This window comes from Clarias gariepinus, chromosome 23 (genome assembly GCF_024256425.1).
Source record: "Clarias gariepinus isolate MV-2021 ecotype Netherlands chromosome 23, CGAR_prim_01v2, whole genome shotgun sequence".
Classification (NCBI taxonomy): domain Eukaryota; kingdom Metazoa; phylum Chordata; class Actinopteri; order Siluriformes; family Clariidae; genus Clarias; species Clarias gariepinus.
The window spans coordinates 14,316,364-14,339,321 of record NC_071122.1 but is presented as its reverse complement, the minus strand read 5'-3'; the positions used below and the strand labels follow the sequence as shown (position 1 = coordinate 14,339,321).

The 22,958-nt window shown below is 37.8% G+C and overlaps 1 protein-coding gene and 1 pseudogene across 2 annotated transcripts; one reads left to right on the top strand and one right to left on the bottom strand.

The window, feature by feature from the left end:
- Positions 1–2,701: 2,701 nt before the first annotated feature.
- suox (sulfite oxidase) lies at positions 2,702–14,712 on the top strand. 2 transcript variants are annotated; one of them, XM_053483814.1, is made up of 5 exons: positions 2,702–2,812; positions 8,730–8,815; positions 10,063–10,133; positions 11,038–11,218; positions 12,370–14,712. In XM_053483814.1, the coding sequence occupies exons 3-5, from the start codon at positions 10,075–10,077 to the stop codon at positions 13,831–13,833; spliced, it is 1,704 nt and encodes a 567-aa protein (XP_053339789.1). In that variant the 5' UTR covers positions 2,702–2,812; positions 8,730–8,815; positions 10,063–10,074; the 3' UTR covers positions 13,834–14,712. The 2 variants fall into 2 exon arrangements, with proteins under 2 accessions (XP_053339789.1, XP_053339790.1); XM_053483815.1 differs by lacking the exon at positions 8,730–8,815 and having other exon boundaries at positions 2,720–2,812.
- A 4,041-nt stretch (positions 14,713–18,753) lies between these two features.
- On the bottom strand, positions 18,754–20,593 carry LOC128511138 (tubulin alpha-1B chain-like; annotated as a pseudogene).
- Between the last annotated feature and the right edge of the window lie 2,365 nt (positions 20,594–22,958).

Below are 22,958 nucleotides of genomic sequence, written 5' to 3'. Positions count from 1 at the left end.
CTTTCCTGTCTTTAATCATTTTTGTGGATCATTGATGTTTTGTGGCTCATGGTTTAAAGGTTGTTGTGATGACTGATAAAATCATGAATTCAGATAATTAGTTCAGCCCAAACCTGGTTGCCTAAAATGATTTGAAAAAACTTAAAAGGTTCTTCATGGAGGAGTGTACAGGGACCCTCTAAAGGACTATCCAATTTTACTACTTAAATTTCGCACTGAAGTTAATAACCTAACCTGGTTAAGATGTGTATACAGTAAAACCACTGAACATACATACATACATACTGCATAAACATGTTATATAAATTTATAGGTAGGTATTCCCTTCTGATGTTGCGTAGAGTAGAATTCAATCCAGGACCAGATCTAAGACTTTCCTTTCTTTAAATTCTGAGATTTAAATTTACAACTTTCCAGTTGTTATCAGAAGCTTACCTGCTGATTGACAAGTTGTAAAGTAAGCATGAATAGACCTGCGTGATTTCTGACAGTGCGTTATCTCTACTTAAATTACTTAAAACATTCTTTCGGCCAGATGTTGTCTGTTTGAAAATCTAAATCGGGTTTTAAACAAACAAAAAAAAGATTTATTGTCGTTATATACTTTTCTTACATTTATTAAAATAACTGTTTTAATAAATAATGGTGCAATATGTAGTAGGTATTATAAACTGTGCATTTGTCATTTACATTTTCCACTTTATCGTAAGCAGTGATTAAGACACGGCCATAAAGCAATTAGTGGCTCATAAATAAGACTTATCTCAGATACAGAAGCACAAATATCATTCAGGTCTTGCAAATACATTGTTGCAGTACATAAAAAGGCTGTGATTCAGATTCTTCTCTGTATATTCACACAAGCTAATACATTTTGCTTGTTTGTTTCTTTAGTACCTGGCAGCAGCTGGGCGCTCAATATAGTAATGAAACGCACTTTAAGGAAATCAATGTTTTACATTTTTAACTTTTCCCACCCCCAAAAAATCATTCATAATGTATACATGTGTCTCTTATTAAAATATGTAGGGTTTAGCTGGAGTATACTGCATATCGTTAATTACATGTAAGCATTACTGATCACAGCAAATCCATCTAGGAACCATTGGTTTTTAAGAACTGCTAGAATCTAGTATTATCTTGGCAGTGTTAACAATCAATAGCTAAGGTTAAGGGGATGTTAATAATGATGTTAAAAAAATTAACCAAACAATGATACAACCTTTGCCATGCTTGAACGCTTATCTTGCATATTTTAGATCTTGGGCAGATGTTTTCTTTCTTTGAAAGATTTTAATCTTAATTCCAGAACTTTCTCTCTCTTTTTTTTCCCCTCGCAAATTCTGATCTGGCCTTTAAATTCTGACCTGTGAACTGCTGATCAGTGGTTTACTTCTTGTTGTATGGCCTCTTTATATGCACTGCTATTGTGGATATAACAAGAAACAACTGCCAGTTGCAATATTTTAGATTGATTGGAAAAAATAGGTGCGTTAAAAAACAAAGGGTGTCTTGTTCTAAAATCTTTTTACATGTTTTTTTTACATGTTTAGTAATAAATAACAGGTAATAAACACATTCAGGATTATGTCACAGTTATATTTGGATCTCAGACACAAATGTCTTTAATGTGAAACAACAGCAACTAAAAAAATTATTGCATTTGGCATTTACTTTGAGCTTTGTGCACTGGGACACAGTCATGTTCGAATAGAAAAAGGCGTCCTGCGTTGGCGTTCGAATAGAAAAAGGCGTTGGAAGCATAGCACTGCTTTGGTATGCTAAAGCATTAAGATTGCTTTTCAATGGGGATAAAGTGCCTCATTAAAATACCTGAATTCAATAAGTAACAGGTTTGTCCACATACATTTGATCATATAACGTATGATTGCATTTGAGGTGGTAAAATGTTGCTGTTTCTGTGTAATCTTGTAGGTGGTGTGCTTTAAACTATTTCCAGCATCCTGTGTGGCAGGAGCAATTTTTTTTCTAAGTTTGGTTAGAATTATACAAAATAAGAAAAAAATTTAAGCTAGATTTTTATAAAATTGTTATACAGAATTGCAATATAATTTGATTTGCCACCTAGTTATCGTTATATTACCATATCAGGGGTAGCTGGTGATTCCCGTCCGCAATAGATAGATACTGTAGACAGATTATTTGATCAATCAATTGATTGCAAATATACTCTTGCACCTCCAGGGTCCAGGTTCAATTGCCGGGACTGGATTTGTATGTTCTCCTCGTGCTTGGTGGGTTTTCCTCCTGGTACTCCGGTTTCCTCCCACAGTCTAAAGACATGCAGATTAGGTTAACTAGTGTTCCCAAATTGCCCCGTAGTGTGTGAATGAGTATGTGTGTGTGTGTGTGTGTGTGTGCCCTGCGAAGGACTGGCATCCTGTCCAATTCTTAGGATTAAATCTGTATAGACGATGATTGAGTGAGTATACTGAATTATTTTATTATTAAATCTTTTTTATCAAAACTATTGATTTTAGAATAAATATTAACGTAATAGGGTTTGATTTTTCAGCTTAATTACCCTGCACATCTGGATGAGTTTTATTTTCGTGGCTTGGCATTTTATCACGCCCGCTACGGGTTGCTATAGAGTCTTCTGGACCAATCCCAGCGCAGCTGCGTGGGGGCGGGGCTTAACTGGAAACTCATTTCGCCACGCCATCAGCTGTTAGTGTTGCTGATTGGAGGTCAGGCTGCGGCTCCTCGTGCTCGTAGAAATCAAGAAGCCGTACGGCCGCGTGCACGCGCGGGGTAAATCATCCACTCGGGCTATTTAACATTAACAAGGGTAAGTCACTTTCTCTACAGTACCGTTGCATATCTTTAATACTTAAAATGTTTTATCGTTAACATGAAAGCAGCGTCATCATGCGCGATACTGTGCTCGCGCCGCCACATTCTTTCCAGCATTTTAATGCGAATAGTAAGTGTAGTTTCACTGCGCTTTCAGTTTAACTCGACCTGAGACTGTGTCATCCTTTTAGTCTTCATTATTTTATTTACACCTATCAAACTGTACTACCTTTAGGCAGGAGTAAATGATCCATCTCCGTGTAAATGATCCATACTGTACTGTATAGTACGCACGCGAAGATCTCAGGGGGCCATAACGACTAAAGAGTGTGTCAGGACATGATGACTCGGAGGACACAGGTGTGATATCTGTAACAATATATCCGTAGCTTTCCGTTTATTTAAAATGTAGGTTAAGATGAGAAATGTATGGCTGCTCAAGAAGGGAGTGCACACTAGCTAGTAGAGTAGTACAAGTAGGTATAGTATAGTTAATTAATTCCTGTTCAGTTTTAACCAGATAAAGAAAAATGTCTTTTTCTGTAAAGGAACAGAATATAAAATATTGCCGTCTATAATAGGGTGGTTCAAAACAGTTGTTTAATGCATTATATATATACATTTGTATATATATATATATATATATATATATATATATATATATATATATATATATTTGTTTTTTATTTTAAGACAATTAAAAACCTGTCACACAAAATTCATCCTTGACAAACTTTCTGCTACAACAAGCAGCAGCTCAAACAGGATTTCACTGCTTTAGAAACTGAAACATTACAACACTAAAACAAATGTACAAAGAGTCCTTGGGCAGTGTCCTGGGACTCAATGTTTATTGGGATGTGTGTGTGTGCACACTTGCTTACCATCCACTTTAACTTTGAACACTCATGCAGTTTTCCAATAATTCAATCATGTGGCAGCAGATACAAGTCAAGAGCTACAGTTATTGTTCCCATCTCCTCGTCATATTATACACAGCAGTTTCTAGAACAGGCATCACTAAATGGCAGACCGCGATCCAGATCCGGAGCAAGTGACCATTTTACCCGGATGCTTTTTTGATAAGTGAGAATCATTAATTTACCAGTAATCTAGCGCTTTTTTCTTGGCGTCACTTATCAGACGATCGATCTGATAGATTACTCTGTATGGACAAAGTGTGACGAAAGCGTAACAGGGCATGGCTTACTCCAAGAAAAGGAGAGTAGACTATGAACCTTCAACGGTAACCAGACTGCTCGATATGTTTAATCTTCCTGCAGGAGGCTTAAAACCAGTTTGTCTCATATGTTCTGAAACCATGACGATAATAAAAGGCAGTAATGTAAAGCGCCACTTTAAGATAAAACACAGGTTGTGAGCAAACATAGCTGTCCGAGGCGAGGGGATGTAAAATACCTGAACTGAGAGCCCAGTATGACTCTGAGCAGCCAGAGTCCTTTTACATTAATTTGAAGCACAGCAGAATACATACTAAATATACAAGACCCTTACATTTCGAACTGTTTTACAGTAACTGTAGTTACTGAAACATGACAATAAATATTATTGAAATGCTATGGAATTTTTAAATTGCTCATTTATATAGACAATGGCTGTCTATATCCTAACACAAACACTTTACACAAAGTCTACAGTAAATCAAATAAGCACTTTTTTTTTAACTGTGGTGAAAAGAAAAGCATATCAGAATGTACAACACATTCAAATTCAAATTCAAATTTTATTTGTCACATACACAAACATACACAGTACGAAATGTAGTGAAATGCATTATACGCCTGCCATTGACCCTAAAAGAGAGTTAAATTTTACAAATAAGAAATAAATATGAATAAAAGAAATACGATAGAAATTAAATTAAAAAATTAAATTAAACTAGGAAAAATAGAACTAAAAATAAAAATAGAAATGTGCTAGGAAAAAAAATAGAACTAAAAATAAAAATAGAAATATGATGTACAAAATAGAAATATACACAGATGATGATATACACACTTGTACATCAAACCTTGAGTTGGATGAGCTACAACAGAAGAAGATCACATTAGGTTACATTCCTGTCAGCCAATCAGACGAATATAAGGATATCTTTCCTAAGAATCTAAGGGGCCAGCCAACCGCATCTTTTCTAACTGCTCGCTCACGCACAGTTGCGGGTGGCGTAACGCACTCGGAGGACAGCGCTATCTGCTCCTTTTACCTCAGTGATTAATGTGGGAGCATTAAATACCTTTCATCCCTCCCCGCTGAGAGAGCTCGGCCAATCAGCTCTCTCAAGGCCTCCAGCTGCGAGAGGTTACAGTATCACCCGGGAATCAAACTCGCAATCTCCGGATGAAATTTTTCCTTTAGTGCACCAATTGCTCTGGACTGATTGCAATAGACTGGTGACTTCAGACAACCCCAAAGAAAAAAGTCAGACAGTGTTAGTTAGCGTCTGTTCAGTCCTCTGTTGTTAGTTTCAAAGCAATTTTGAGTCTAAAATCACCAGAAAAATATTAAATTCCATATAAGCAAAAATGTGCAAGTTCCAGACTTTTTGGCGACAACAAAATACTTTTTTTCAAAAGTCTTTTCTAAAATGTACATTTACTGCTGTTTCAAAGGTGCCTTCCTGCGTTATCATGTGCAAACAGATGTTTATAACCATGGCTGTGTAATAAAGCATATAATTGTTTGTAAAATAACTTTCACCCATTTGCAGTTTGGAACACCAGCATATTCCTTTAGCATTTTGTACTTTAGTTTTTTCTTTCTTTCTGCAAATTTTCTTTCTTACCACTGTTTAATGCTAGCATTCAATCTTTACACGTAATCAATTTACTTGTTTACTTCATCGCCAAACACCAGGAGTTCCTTGTACTCGGCTTGTTTTCAGTACACTTTCTTTTTTTCACGCCAGAAAACACTCCCACATTTTAGCTAGCACTAGGCTGGTGTGCACTGATAAGGCTTGCTGCGTCAGGTCAGCCAAATATAATAAATAAGCAAAACAGTTCTTCTGCTTTTTTTTTTTTTTTTTTGGAGGGTGTGTGTCTAAACTTTAAATGTCCACACACCACCATCAATGATGAGCGTTTCAGCATGATGTTGTAAGTAAGAGAGAGAGAGAGAGAGAGAGAGAGAGAGAGACATCCCATTGTTTTCCAACATAAAAATATATATATATTTCGATTTTTAGAGTAAGTTGTTATTCAAGTTATAGTTGGTACAACTAAAATAAATCCTAAGAAATATCCTGTTTACTCAGAGCGGCAAAGACAGATTTTACCTATACCTGGGCAAGAAAAAAAAAGGGGCAGAAAAAAAAAGGACCAAAAATTCTGCTCACAAAATGATACACTCTTGGGGTACATTATGGGTTTTATGTATATATGTGTGAATTTATGCATCAGATCTCTTCACCACTCATTGTGATTAAACAGAATATTTATTAGGATTTATTTTAGTTATTATAGCAACTTACTCTAAAACATTATCATTTTTATGTTGGAATGCAAAGGGATGTCTCTCTCTCTATATAGAAAATACTTGATACAATAGAAATACTTTATGTATTGTATGAATGTACAAGGGCGTAGTTAGTACATTCCTTTAAGTGTTTAGCTGCCCTTTATTGTAGCATGAACAGCAGGTTGAAAAGGTTAAGTGGCTAGTTTTATGTGTCTCAAGCAATTTTGTAGAGTTATGCAATAGGAAAGGGCTTGCTAGTGGAAATTATCAAATTGGAAAGAAATAGGATAAAAGCAATTGCTGTGTAATTGCTTTTAGGTTTAGCGATGATTAATATAATAAGAAATTTAAAAAGAGTCTTAGTGGTGCGGTAGTGTAGCTGTTAGCACTGCCGCCTTAAGCCTCCAGGGTCTGGGTTCAATTCCGGGCCAGGCTCAATTCTTGTCACAAAGTGCATGGAGTTTACATGTTCTCTATGTGCTTGGACATAGGGTTTCCTCCCACAGTCCAAAAACATGTAGGTTAGGTTTATTGGTGTTCTCAAATTGCTTGTAGTGTGTGTAAACAAAATGCTTGTTAATATTTCAGTCTGAATCCTGAACACCATTTAAAAAGGTTGTTCCATAACCTTGTATAACCTACTGGACCATCCAGACGATATGGCATTTTAATAACCCAACCTAGAGGTCATAAAAGCATGAGCTATTTCTTTTCTGCGTTATGCAGTGACAGTGGATTTCTTATTTGTTAGTTGCATTATGTTTCTGAGATGAAAAAAGACTATTCTAGTAATATGAGAAAATTGAGTCAATAATCACACCATTGAAAATAGAGTCTTTTACTGCACGAGTCTTTTACTGCTGCACACAATGAAATATAAAGGCCATCCAGAGTTACTGTGTAAACAAACCGATTATTTCTACCTGTATGAGATCAGAGTACAAGTACTTCTGTCTTGTCAGAATTAAAGAGAAGGAAGTTGATAAGCATCTAGTGTCTACTGCTCTTTTCACATTTTTTTTAATTAAGTCTCTAATCTGGCTTTGCTGACATTGTGTGGCATCAGCGTAACAGCATTACAACATCCGAGTTATGAATTTACAGATACGAACGGACGGCGGATCTACGAACATTTGTAAATGCGAACAAACCACAGAAGTAGCTCGTGTATTGTACAAAAAATAGATGCTGCAGTGCACCGGGTACCAGTATTTTCACTTATACAATATTTTCAGTGTGTAAGTAAATCTATGAAATGTCCAGAGTTCTGTGTATATTGTCTGTTGGGGGGAGGTTGGTACGGGAGAAATGAGTCGGCCTAAATTAATCGTTTTGGAAGCACAATGATAGAAAATGGCTGTTCTGTAAAGCTGTCCTGATGGTAAATAATCCTAAAATCATCACATAGAGTTAACAACCCGAAACAGCTCTGAGACAAAATGCCATCCTTTCATGCGGCAGCAGACATTCCCGACGTCTTCCCAGGTTCTATTTGTGTCAAAGATGTATAAGACTCATTTTGTCGGACTTGCGAATGAATCTGATGAACAGCCATGATTGGCTCGCCTCATACAAAGTGAGTGATGTGTGTGTTTATTTATGTTATAACGAGTGAGTATAGTAGGACAGTGACGTTTTAAATAAGCATTTATGAGGGCCCCTTGGTTCTAGTTAAGGAAGGGAAAATTTTTGCTTCAGGTAATGTCTTTTCGATGAAACATGTAGGTAATGGGACTTTATAAGGAATAATAAGGAAATTATTGAAATTAGTTAGGTTTAAGTCAGAGTAAAAAAAATTTAAATGCTTATCTGATCTTCACCAATCAGCCACGTTATGATTTGATTATATACCAGGAAACTGATGACAGGATCAGGGACACTCAAGCCTCATTTGTGGCTGTGGGGGCCAAAGGCCAGCCCATCTGGTCGGATCCCACAGAAAACGTAGCACAAATTAGTCAGTGTTGGTCACATTAGAAAGTTACCATGTATGAGTATTATCAGAAAACAAGTTCAAGGTGTTGATCCAACTTACATATTTACCAGATCTCAGTCCAACCGAGCATCTATGAAATGTACCAAACAAACTCTCGTCTGATCGATGGAGGCCCCACCCTGCAACCTACATAACCCAGTGCATCTGCCACCGGTTTCTGCACCAACACCAGAAACCACAACACACCCCCAGAGTTGTTGTAGAGTCATGCCCTGAGGGACCAGAACTGTATTGATGGCTTTGGTGGCTTTATGTTTGAAGTTTTACATTTAGGCATTTGCCAGGCGCTCTTATCCAGAGCGACTTACAAAAGTGCTTTGTACTTCCCGTTATTTTTTACTGCTACGCCTGATTGAAGTAGTTATTTTATATTAATATCTACAAAGTTATTAAATTGCTTGGTTTTAAATCTATAATAAAACTTTTAATTTTATCTTAGGAAAAAAAAAAGTCTCCACTCCAACATTTTGATGGTGTGCAGCGTCCTGTGGTGATCACAGAATTTCTCCCTCTGAAGACTTTAAAGTATGTGTTTTTTGTAAATTGTGCATTTTTCTGGTGAATATGTGGTTTTTGTAAAATGTGCATTATTAGTTATTAAAAATGAACAGATTGTTCGTCTCGTAACCAAAATCGGATAGGTTTCAGCATGATCGATCAAAACCTGGAATATAGCTAACCGATTCTGTGATGATTGCATGTGTGCTCCCAGGTGGTGCAGCAGAAACGCACTTGCTCTGTGATCTGGAGAGCATGTATTTCAAAACTTGGGGAGAAGTGCCCGATCATGTGTGTCTGAGCTTTATTCCTGCCCCTAATGGTGTGTGCAGTAGTTAAAGAAGCTTGTCTTAGAAGAAGCACCTAATAGTCTTCACCCTCTTGTTGACTTTTAATTTTCAAATGGATTTTATTAGATTTTCACTGGATGTATTAAAAAGACTCTCTAAGCTCTATATTTGTTTTAAAAAACAACCTCTGACCAATAACCTGGAGAACGACCCATAATCTTTTTATTCAGTTTTGGAGAAAATGTAAAATATATTAATAGTTCATATTTCATTACATAAATATAATTTAACTTTTTATTAAAATTGCATAAAAGGTTTTGTATGCTTTTAAAATTAAGATAAAAAAGTAAATGAATAAATAGGAGACAGAGGAGATTCTACAGTCTGTTGGTACCCTGGGCAAAAAAATTGAAGGTCCCACTCCAACCAGCATTCCTCACCATTATCTTAAATAATAAATAATAAGTTTCTCTGCTCTTGGGGGCCCCCTACTGGCCTGTTTTTCTACATTATCTATGTAGAAAAACAGGCCAGTGTACTGTGTACATACTATCAATGTACTGTAATTTACATTTTCAGAAAACAGATTTATATCTTTTTGAAATTAAATAGCATTTACTTTAACAAAAAATCTTAACTGTTCGGTCATCATCATATGCTGAAACATTTTACAGACCACTTTTGCACATGAACCAAATGTCTACAGTCAATATTGTATAAATGCAAACATTCAGTATCATCATACCTCCAATATTGACGGAAATAAAAAGTATCTTCTAGTTGTGTGTCTTTTAACTATGATAGCAATAAAAGCTTTGATTTGACATTTTTTCTAAGAAATTGTGCACTGTAAAGTCCTGATTATAAAGTCTACCAAACCTGGATGTCTCTGCAACATAATTTTTGTATACAGAAATACTTTAAATTCATTCAAAAGTTAATTGATTACGGACATTTAAAAAAAAATTATCTTCTTTTCCACAGCTCTCCAGTGCAATGCAGTACCTTAGGCATTGCAAAGGCTTCGCCCATGTTTCATTTTTTATAGCTCCAAGGTATGCCCTCGTCCATGTACTGTCATTAGCGTTACCCAGTCTCTGAAAACTGCATGATTTTAAAGGAAATTCCATGGTTTATTTTACCTTAGCCACTAGTTACTTATTCACTTATCTGTTTTTACTCATTGTTTAGTGTTACAGGAAGCTTTGCTGATTTGTTTCACGGTATTCACTAACCAGGACTTTTGATTGTGCAGAATAACAGATCACAGTTGTGAGAGTAATAAAAGAACTACCTTTCTTTTTCTGTATAATCCCCTGATACACTAATACACTTATTCTAGTGTTTCACTAGTGATTGGATACCCGCAAGGTAGAATAAACACCTGGCAATTTTCTCAGCACACAGGAGCCATCAGACTTTCGGCTTCAAATCTGAACTGCTGGCCACCCAGCAACGCCTTTAATGGCTCTAACATGTGGAAATAGCTTGGAGCAAAGTGGGGACTGTACAGGGATGTGACAACAATGCCCAGCAGTGATCTCCCATAATGTGCAAGTGGTGTGGTTGGCATTATGAAATTGTGCATTGTCCTGCAAAAACAGAACATCTTTGGAGATTAAACCAGGCCATTTTGGACAATTAAAGGAGAGAGCTGTTATAGAGTTTTTAGAAAGGCCAGCATTGCGGCAGTTACAAAGACTTAAAGCAGGCAGTCCTATCAAAGCTCTGGTGTACTGAGAAAACTTTCTCCCTTGATGGTACTGAAGTGATGCTCTTTTGTGCTTTAGTGATTCGGCACAATCAAAAGTCTCAGTTTGACTTGAACAGCCTTTGTAAAGAATTTGTACAGTAAAAGATGTCAATTCTTTAGTTCTTCAAGGCTAGATTTATTCTAAAGCATTCAGTGTAGTCTCTTTTGTAGTCTTTAAGTCCATACATTTTTTTGTATTTCTGCAGGAAGCTGAAGAGCCCCATTCCTGCAGTATCTGTGTGGTCAGGTTTTCTTGCTCTGCGTTCGGGGAGCAGTAGCCAAGATCACCACTACTCCAGGTTCAGAGGATCAAAGTTCAGATATGCGATAACTGGCCTGGTGGTCGGAACTGGAGCTGCGCTAGCGTATGGTGTCTATCACAATAAGGTAAACCAGCAGAACTGATATAGTAAACTGATAAAGTGCATGCATGGGTACTCAAAGTTGGTAAAATTGCCATGTAGTACAAAACATGATGCTTTTAAAAACAAAAAATAAGTAATTTGACTATGAATCATACATGCTGCTGTGCGATTTGTTAGCTCTACTGACAGTTATCATTACGCCAATTAAACATAAACTCACGTTATACTTTAAAAAAAAGTATTAAAAAAACACCTGGGGGGACTGTGGCCCTATTTAAGGAACCAACTAATAGTTGGTATATAATAATCTTGCTTATCATGAGCAAATTAAATGATCTGTCTGAAAGAATATACAGCATGCAATTTTTGAAAACATAAAAATGCTGAAACCCATATGGACTTCCTTTACTTTTCAGATTTGGGATTGTTTTTCCCCTTAACCTACTTTTAGAGGCAAAAGTCTTTGCCCTGTTTGTGTCTGCTATCATGATGCACACAACGTGTCACCTTGCAGTTAAACATTGAGTCATCTTCTGTAAGCATGATATTTGCCTGTCTGTTCCAAAGCACCATGCACACAGTTGTTAATACCTAGAAACAGTTTTCTAAAGCCAGTCTGGTGCGGGGAAATCAAGGAGCCCAGAGGAATGCACAGACACTGTGCATGCATTTAATATAATGCATTTCACTAGCCAAATAGCCAGCTATAGCGTTAGTTACCATTAGTTCCAGACAACGAAACATAGGTATGAGCAAGCACATTGGAGCACCCACATGTCCAGTTGACTAATTCACAAATGAATCATTCGTCCACTCCTGTTCCTAAGAATAAGGGTTAGGTTGTGAGAGATGAACATTTCTACAAAAACAATTGTAATATGACTGTACAGTAATAAAAGTGTAATTATAAATAGAATCTAAAGAATCATGAGGGCCATGATATATAAATATAGAGGGATTTTGTCAGAAATTGTCTTGCTAAGACCATCATAAGATGGTCAAAAACTCTTTATTACTGGGGGCCAAATTAATATATTATATGAGCCCTAATAATGAAAAATTTCATAAAAATGACTAATGAAACACCTGGGCTATGTGTACCTTCTGTCAAAGCAGTGCCTGTTGTCTTTAAATTTTTTCTCAATCTGTCTTTGTTCTTAATTTATTTTCTAGGCTGAGCAAGCAGCGATTCCGGTGACTCAGTCAAACTCTCTGCCAGTTTACAGCCAGGAAGAAGTGACAGAACGCTGCTCCATTGAAAAGGGTATATGGGTCACATACAAAGGAGACATCTATGATATCACTAACTTTGTGGCCATCCATCCTGGTGGTGATAAAATCCTTCTAGCAGCGGGTAAGGATTTAGAACCCTTTTGGTCACTTTATGCCGTTCACGGACAAGAGCATGTTCTGGAAATCCTGTCTCAGTACAAAGTTGGAATTCTTCGACCAGAGGACAGCCAAAAGACGAACATTAAGTCTGCAGATCCTTATTCTACTGACCCTGCTCGTCATCCTGCTCTCAATGTGAACAGTTTAAAACCGTTTAATGGAGAATCACCACCCGCTATTCTAACTGATAATTATATCACACCTTCGGCCATCTTTTTCAAGCGAAACCACCTTCCTGTTCCCCGCGTGGATCCTAAAACATACAGGTTGAGGATCGAGGGTCTACCTGGCGGGACAGTGTCTCTGAGTTTGAACGATCTTAAGTCTAATTTTCCTAAACATACAGTAATGGCGACCCTCCAGTGTGCTGGGAACCGGCGTTCTGAGATGAATAAAGTGAAGCAGGTGAAAGGTCTGAACTGGGGAATTGGGGCAATCAGTAATGCTACTTGGTCGGGTGCTTATCTAAGAGATGTCCTATATCATTACGGGTTTGGTCCAGAGGTGGCAGCTAAAGCACGACATGTGCAGTTTGAAGGTTTAGATGTGGATGTGACAGCTACAGCATATGGAGCATCAATTCCAATAAACAAGGCCATAAGTGAAGAGGGAGATGTCCTGTTAGCATACGAAATGAATGGAGAGGAGCTCCCAGCGGATCATGGCTTCCCAGTCCGTGTCATTGTTCCTGGAGTTGTTGGAGCCCGCAACGTCAAATGGCTTGGCAAGATAATCATTAGTGAAGAGGAAAGCCAGAGCCACTGGCAACAGAATGACTACAAAGGCTTTTCACCAAACACTGATTGGGACACAGTGGACTTTAAATCAGCTCCTGCCATCCAAGAACTTCCTGTTCAGTCAGCCATCACAAATCTGGCAGATGGTTCGTCAGTAGATCGAGACATGGAGGATGTGACTGTTAAAGGTTATGCCTGGAGCGGCGGAGGAAGGGAGGTGGTGAGGGTAGATGTCTCGTTGGACGGAGGGAAGACGTGGCACGTGGCCAAACTTCAGAATGGTGAGAATGAAGAAACCTCTGCACCTTCTCCTCCACCTGGTCAAGCTTGGGCCTGGAAACTTTGGGAAATATCAATCCCCATACCAGATGGAGCTCAGGAGCTGGAGGTTGTTTGCAAAGCAGTTGACAATAGTTACAATACCCAGCCAGACTCCATGGCGTCTATTTGGAACTTGAGAGGGGTTCTTTGCAACGCTTGGCATCGAATCAGGGTGAATGTAAAATGAATGTTTAAAAACCCAAAATGTAAGTTTACTCAGGAAAACATGTTTTTCATACTTTAAAAAGTGTTTAGGTGTTTCATCATGACACCATAAAGGGCTGTTTTAGCCTGAGGTATTAGCTTCATGCACTGAGCATTCTACAAAACAGAAAGAGATTGAGGCTCTGAGATCACCAACATTACAACTTTACATTACACTGTCCAAATAAAAATTGCCATTTCAGAAGGTTAAATTTTTTGGGCTGCAGCAAGCAAAGGAAACAACTAAGGAAATTGAAACTTGGTTAAGAATTCCTCAACACACTATCGAAACCTGGAAGTATAGAGCTGAACTGTCAGCTTTTTAGAAGAACTGTGTGGAGGGTGTTCAATGGAACACTTAAAGTTGCTGGTTATGGCACTGTTTAATGGTAAGTATTTTCACATGCACAATGTTAGGTAAACTCTCAGTATTGGGACTAAACAGCTATGAGGCCATAGGAATACCACTTGTTAGTGAATGAAATCTTTTTCCCACTTATCTTTGCCAATTTCTATTCATATGTGCCTGGTCATGTGAGGATTTTGCATACAATAGTTCCCTTAGACCCTTACATAATGGTAATTACAAACATAAGCCAATATTTAATTTTCATTGCAATAGGTCATTCGATCAGTGGAAGCAGGCTGGTTTTGCTTTAAAAGACTTAACAGTTACAGTTCTGTGTTAGTGATAAAATGGTTGTGATTACATGTTCCAACACCACCATATAGGTACTGCTTAAACAAAGCAGCTCTTTGAACAGAATTCTTATTAGTTTTGTTAAATGGCATTCAACCTTACTTCTAAATGATCTAATACATTATGTGCCCCCCCCCCCCCAAAAAAAAAAAAATAATAATAATAATAATAATAATTTTATTTGAAACTTGCAGAATTTGAAATGCCTGGTTTCTAAAATGTCAACTATTTTAGAAACTGCAAGGAATATGGATCTTTTTACTTCACACATTTTACTGATATATTGTACTTAAGAGCACCTTCTTTATACAAATACAATATACACTATAAGGCCAAAATCTAGACATATGATCATCATATCCATACGTAGACATTTTTCTAACCCTTGTTACAATGTTTTATTACAATGTTGTAGCTTTACAAATTGCTCACTGGAAATAGGGAGCCCAAAAAGTTCTAGCATAACAGTGCCTCTTTGAATAAAACAAGGTCATTAAAGACATGGTCTGCTAAGGTTGCAGTCTTGAAGGTTGAATGGCCTGCAGAAGGCCCTGAACTGGACCCCGCTGAACCTTAATGTGATGAATAAGCTCTTAATACTGACTCACTCCAGGCCTCTCAGCACAACATCAGCACCTGACCTCATTAATGCTGTTGTGCCTGAACAGGCAAATCTCCACAGTCTTGCTTTAAAATTCTGTGGAAAGCCTTTTCAGAAGAGGTGGAGGATTTTAATAGCTAACAGGGACTAAACCTGGAATGGGACGGTCAACAGCACATGCATGTGAAGGTCATATATTGTAGGGTTGCCTTTTCATAAATAAATTGAGTTAAATTTTTGCATAAGATGTGCTAACACAGGCTGTAACTGTTACAGTACTGAATGCATAAACTGGTGATTTTCTCCTTACTGGATGAGTTGTCAAGATTTAGGTTAACTCAGTTACAACAAGAAGGTGAATTATTGCATGTGCGCAAGTGATGTAATATTTACAAAATTATCCATATTTTCACCACTAATGCACATTGTACAACCCATGTACCACTTCGGCAATTGAATACTAACACGAACTAAATTTATCTTCTCATGGGCGATGGATCACTATGTTTTAAGTATTGTGCAAGCACATATGTAAAAGAATGCTATATAGCAAAAATGACTTTTTATTCATGCATACCACATTCATACACATTGAAAGACGTCTACAAAGAGCAGTAAATATCACTGAAATGAACAGTCACTACTTGTTATAACAACCTTTTATAACATGTTCTATAGGAAATTGAACGATAATGTAAGCAATTGGAAAGCATGACAGTTCTTCTGGAGTTTTTGACCGTCACACTTTATTCTGTTTCTCCAGGTAATCCCTGCTAAAATAAATTTTCTTACGTAATTTTTTTTTTGTTGTAAAATTTAATTTTATTTGGAAAAGTAACATGTTTCTTCTCACTTCATAATGCAGTGACAAAATGAGTATTAAAAACATTTAGGGTGCCTAAGACTTATTGGATGTTTTGCATCAAAACATGGCTTACTTCATAGGATAGGTGAACCGTTTGTGTTATCTATTTACTTTTCCCCTAAATACTTAGCTCAGTAATGACGTCTCTTTAGCTTTTCACTTTCTGAAAGCATTTTTTACACTTTAAGTAAGGCCTGGATTTCAATCAATGATAACGGGTTAGTTTTTAGCCACAATACAGTAAGTATAGAAGTGTGTGATTTTTTTTTTTGTTGTTGTGGAAAGCAGCATTTTTACAGTATATTCAGACTATACCACTTTGTTGTGAAATCTTAAAGCTGATTTGTCAGAGGATTTTGATTCATTTGTGCTAACAGCGACTCTTACAGTAGTTTCATCATGAGTTTAGATTAATGGGTTCTCATTAATGTAATATTGACAATTCAATGTAATAATGACAGCTTATTTACATTAAAGTCTATGTAAAATAAATGATTTTTTTATGTTTTATTATTTAATAAACATTTTGATTTAATTTTTTAAATGTTTTTACATTTTAGAGGCTTTGATTAAACTTATAATGAAAGGAGTATTGAGTAACAGTCTGATAGGTTTCTCATACAGGGAAGAGGTGCGGCAATTTATGGATTCTGGCTATTTGTTTGTCTCATTAATTCATCAACTGTGAAAAAAAGATTAAAAACCACACATCTGTTTATCTGTCAAATTGTTGTTTATCATGTATGTTTTATTAGAAACTAAACTTTCCTCAATAAAATTAAACGTAATAAATAAACGGTTATATGTGTGATGTGTCATTCCTAAGTTAGATTTATAATTGCAAATCACTATGTATAAATAAGGAATTAAACACCATGTGATTTTTGACTGTCATTATACTAAAATAAAACACATCACCCAGGCATGCAATATTTTTCTATGACCTCATGTCCCATCATATTTTTATCATTACATCACCTTAGGAGTCAAACAAACATGGATCCTCTAATCTCTTCATTTGGAAAGTTTGATTTTAGATAAGCGTTTATGTCTGTTCATAGGGTAAAATCCTGGGCAAAACATTCTTACCCAATAGGCCTAGGAGATGTTAAGGTCATCTGCAGTGGCGGACGGTCAATAATGGGCGCCACCCCCTTAAAGTTAGGCAGAGAAGAATGGTTCTTTAACATGTAATTATTTAACATAATAATTATTTATTTAATAATAAAATAATAACATTTAGTCACAATATTATTTAGCTGTATTTCTTAATATAATTTATTTACAACAAAAAAAAAATCTAAACTGTATTACGTTCATTTGTGTTCGTGTAAGCGGGGCTCCGGACAAACGAGTGTCTATGTAGGCATGTGAATATTTGAAAAGCATGTGATTTGAGACTGAGCTCTAATTGAAAATTTTTTTAAATCATCCTTGAGGTGCAGCACTGTGCAACCCAAACCCTCCCACTTTTGTTCTTAGCGAATCAATATAATTTTTCAATATTTGGGCTCATATGATTGGACCATTCTCAACAAGTCTTATTAACGGTCAGCAGATTGTTAGTTAATGTATTAAATAGTGATTGACGTGGAAGCCAGCTAAATAAGAGAGAAAATTCTGTCATTTCTTTGCTGAAATACCCCTCCGCAAGGCGATCGGACGAAGAACGAAAAAAGGTTAAAGAGCTTAGACCAGATCGACCTGATCTTCTAATTAAGCAGCAATCACGTGATTGCGGCCAAGCTTACACTCGGTGCTTTTCCAGCACCTCTTATGTTCACTTTGTTTTAGACAGGATTACAAACAAGCTGGAGCAACACTGGGAGTAAAATGATGGATGGTTGGCCTCTTTCATTACTGCCACCAGCGAACAAAGCAAAGTCCATAAAGACATGGATAAAAGAGTTTGGTGTGGAAGAATTTGACTGGCTTGCAGACAGTCATGATCTGAACCTGACAGACCACCTTTGGGATGAATTTAAGCAGAGACTGTATGCCAGGCCTTCTCATCCAACATCAGTATCTGACCTCACAAATGCACTTCTGGAAGAATGGTCTAAAATTCCTATAAACACACTCCTAAACCTTGTAGAAAGTCTTCCCAAAAGAGTTGAAGCTGTTACAGCTGCAGAGTGTGAGCCAATGTCATATTAAACCCAATGGATCAAGAACTGGATGTTACTCAACTTCATATGCATGTCAAGTGAATATATATGCATGTATGTATATATGTATGTACAGAGTCAACCAAAAATGTATACACACTTCAGGAAAAGAAAAACTTGTATAAATATTTTAATACTGAATTAATTGCTGTACATTATATATTGATATATTATAATATCATAGTATTCATATTATATTAGTGAAATAATTATTTTTTTCTTTTTTTGAAGTGGGTCTACCTGTATATTATTTATTCTGGGTATGTCCTAATACTTTTAAGTTTTAAAAGTTAATATTACAGTTAATTTTCAATACATTGTATTCCTTTAATGTACATTCACTTAGATTTTTACCTGTACTTTATTATACTTTAGAACATAATCATGTAATTATTTCATGGAATGATTCACTGGCTCAATTTTATGCAGAGATTTTGTTAAACTGGAATTTTCCATTGTTGAGAGATATTTATACACTTCTTTTTTGCACTTGATAGAAGTTTTATTCTGAAATCCCATTGATAACACAAAATTATTTTCACTTAATGCAAAGACAGCACACACATGAATTTTTCACTCAATAATTTATTGCGCATCAGTCAGAAGACAATGGAATGTGTGGTTCATAAGAGTGCAGGAGCGTACCAATAAGTATGGCACCATGTTTTCTCAAGACACCGCCAAAGCAAACGTACACATAAGAAAGCAAGATTATGCTCGCTATGTAAGAACAATCTTTATGTTAGTGAGAATGCTAAATCTTTTATGTGACGAGCGTATTGGTGATTCATTAGGAGAAATACTTTTAATATTCCTCACCCTCCTCCTCTCCTTCTCCCTCAATGGAATCAACACCAACTTCCTCATAATCCTTCTCCAGGGCAGCCATGTCCTCTCTGGCCTCAGAGAACTCTCCCTCCTCCATACCCTCTCCGACATACCAGTGTACAAAGGCACGCTTGGCATACATCAGGTCGAACTTGTGGTCCAGCCTGGCCCAAGCCTCTGCAATAGCTGTGGTGTTGCTAAGCATGCACACAGCTCTCTGGACCTTGGCAAGGTCTCCACCGGGCACCACAGTGGGTGGCTGGTAGTTGATACCAACTTTGAAACCAGTTGGGCACCAGTCCACAAACTGGATGGTACGCTTGGTCTTAATGGTGGCAATGGCAGCGTTGACGTCTTTAGGTACAACGTCACCACGGTACAGTAAGCAGCAGGCCATGTACTTGCCGTGACGTGGGTCACATTTGACCATCTGATTTGCTGGCTCAAAGCACGCATTGGTGATCTCAGCAACTGAAAGCTGCTCGTGGTAAGCTTTCTCAGCTGAGATTACTGGGGCGTAGGTGGCCAGAGGGAAGTGAATACGAGGGTAGGGTACCAAGTTGGTCTGGAACTCGGTCAGATCAACATTCAGTGCACCATCGAATCGGAGGGAGGCGGTGATTGAGGACACAATCTGGCTGATCAACCTGTTAAGGTTGGTGTAGGTAGGACGTTCAATATCAAGGTTTCTACGGCAGATGTCATAGATGGCCTCGTTATCGACCATGAAAGCACAGTCAGAGTGCTCAAGAGTGGTGTGTGTGGTCAAGATGGAGTTGTAGGGCTCCACCACTGCGGTGGACACCTGTGGAGCTGGGTAGATGGAGAACTCCAGCTTAGACTTCTTCCCATAGTCAACAGAAAGACGCTCCATCAGCAAGGAGGTGAAACCAGATCCAGTTCCACCTCCAAAGCTGTGGAAGACCAGGAAACCCTGGAGACCAGTGCATTGATCAGCCTGTAGAAAGAGACAACAAACAAATAATGGTTAAAACAAATCACATAATCTGTGATTTTATAACAATACAGCAAGTCTAAAAAAGTTCCAGCTTCTCACCAGTTTGCGGATTCTGTCAAGCACCAGGTCGATGATCTCTTTGCCGATGGTGTAATGTCCACGGGCGTAGTTGTTGGCTGCATCCTCCTTTCCAGTGATCAGCTGCTCGGGGTGGAAGAGCTGGCGGTAAGTGCCAGTGCGAACCTCATCTGAAAAAAAATATATAAAGATGATGATGAATCAGTAACTTCCAATTGTGGTTACCAACTAAAAGACTAATAAAGAATGCAGTCACAATCCCTTTCCCTTACCAATCACAGTGGGCTCCAGATCCACAAACACTGCCCTGGGGACGTGCTTGCCAGCTCCTGTCTCACTGAAGAAGGTGTTGAAGGAATCGTCACCTCCGCCAATGGTCTTGTCGCTAGGCATCTGTCCATCAGGCTGAATACCGTGCTCAAGGCAGTACAGCTCCCAGCAGGCATTTCCAATCTGGACACCAGCCTGGCCGACGTGGATAGAGATACACTCACGCTGCAGATATACAAGAAAGCAAGACATATTAGAATAGTTGTTAATTACATGATATTACATAATTAGAAAACAGAGTCAACATAGGCAAGGCTCTTTAGTCATGCCATACCAATTTAAACTGACAAATTAAACAGTGAAAAGGTCAATACATGCCCAGAGAAACCACACCCTTATTTGTACTTTGCTGTTCAGCAGTTACTCATCTCAAAATTGGTTCTTACAAAACAAAGATTAAAAAGAAAAAGAACTTGCTAAAGTGAGTATAAGAATAAAATCACGAGTAAGTATAAGCCATCATAACATAATTATTAAACTTTAAGCTTATGGAAATGTCTAAATCACCTGTATAGGTTAATTTTTAATCGTTTTTAATCATTAATTTTAATATGTAATGAACAGGTTATTTAAAGACAGCCCCAGGCAGACACTCTGCCCTTGAACACTGATTCACGGCTCTTAAAGGGGCTTTTTTTTTTTTTTTTACATATGTATAGAAAATTTTTATTTATTATATCAGGACTAGTGTGCAGTCAGATATGAGAAGTAGGTCTGAGCTTACAAAGGACAGACGTGGATCCCCAAATGTGCCGCAGAGGGCTGGCCTAGCCTAGATCACGCCACTTATCCCCCCCCCCCCTTTCTTTTTTTTCCATAGTCCTTTTTCTCCTTCTATCCTTCCCAGTTCTCCTCCCCCAGTCTCTCCATCTTTGTCTCCACCCGGCTGTTGCTGTGGGATTTGCACATTTCCTGCCTGAGTCGGGCCGTTGCCTGGCAACAGGACTTCAGATTCAAATGAACTGTCAAATGAGCAGTCGAAATCTAAATATTCAAGTTTTATACAAATTTATTCTGCGTTTGTTGTGTCCTATGGGACTTTTCTCTGCAGATATGACACAATACAGAGATTTACTATGAATAAAGGCAGCTCTCCTCCCTCCCATCTGCTTAATGACAAAGAGATTTTTCAGAGATTTTTTATTGCCTTTGTTACCTCCAACATCCACCCCCATGAGCTCAGCAGGGTGTCAGCGCCATCACCCGCACTAATCTATAAGGAACACTAGCACACACCCTAATCAGATTTAGATGGAAATCTCCTGATGGCGAAACCAGGAAAGACACGCATGACAATTGGTCAGTGTTCTGCACAATAGATCGGAATTAGAATGAAATGTCAGTCCGACGTCAGAGGCATTTCTCCTCTTGAATCTCATTCATTCACTTATCAAAACTCACTCATCGTTTGATAATCTTTAGCGTCAAAAATAGCGAACAGCATCTCATAGCGAAGGTTTCAGCACTTCGGAGACAAAGGCGGGAAGCGCGCGCACGGCATTTTGCCTACGTCAGCTACAATCAGCCTGGACAGAAAAGAAAATGGCCGTAAATCCGACTAAACGGTTCGCTTAATCGTTAAGTCGATGTTAACGTTAAGTCAGTGTATTATACGTTACCTGTCAGGGATTGTATATGCTGTTGTAATATATTTATCTTGTTTTTTGCAAGCACTAACGTTAAACACTATAATTTCCCGCGCCCGCCAAGCACGAGTAACATCAGCCACATCGCACTATGTGCAGTCAAGGTTCTGTTTAATTTGATTACAATAATGAACACGGGTACTGCGTAAATAATGCGCAGATCTAAACAGCTGAATATTTTTTATACGCGCTTCAGTTTTTTTAAGACTCTTTTTTAGACTAACACAAGACCGTTTTTTTTTTATTCCATACTGGCCATTTAAAAATAGGATTAAAAAAAGATAATTATTTACAGTTTAAATCTAAATCTTACTTACCATTTTGATACGTTTGAAAAGGAATAGGCTTGGAGGAAGAAGAGAGCTTTGTGGGTTTCACACGCCGGTGAAGTTCGTTACCCTGTCCGACAGTTAAGAGTCGATGTAGTAACTACGGTACCGCATTAATGGCGCCCGACTTTATAAAGGGCCCGGGTGCTGAAGAGGCGGGTCTCATGAATAAACAAGCACTTCTGTTTTAAGACACTGGTTGCCAGATTGGTACAATCTCAGTAACAACCTGCCCTTTGTCTACGATTGATTAAACTGCACAATTCTGAGCTTGGTTTTAAAAGTCAGTCATAAAATAATTCATTGAATGCGAGTCGAGATCTGTTGTCTTAGAAACAATAATGTGACATTCTCACATTCTCAGGGACTGATTTTGTGTTTTGTGTGATTAGGCAAAATACCCACGACGCATACAAATACTGCAGTGGCTGTGGTGAAGCATCAAAGCATCCTCCTTAGCTCTAGGACAATTTGAAGAATAATTCTGTTGAACTACGCCCTTCTCTGCATAAGCAAATTTATTTTCTCTGATGGCGGCATGGTTACTGGTGGGTAGCACTGCGGCCTCGCACCTCAAATGTCTGCGTTCGATTCTCGCCTCTGGG

Excerpts from the sequence above, each read along its gene's own strand:
- suox (XM_053483814.1), top strand. The coding sequence starts at position 10,075 with ATGCAGTACCTTAGGCATTGCAAAGGCTTCGCCCATGTTTCATTTTTT. Across the intron at positions 10,134-11,037 it reads TCATTTTTTATAGCTCCAAG|GAAGCTGAAGAGCCCCATTC; the intron begins GTATGCCCTCGT and ends GTATTTCTGCAG. Across the intron at positions 11,219-12,369 it reads ATGGTGTCTATCACAATAAG|GCTGAGCAAGCAGCGATTCC; the intron begins GTAAACCAGCAG and ends TTTATTTTCTAG.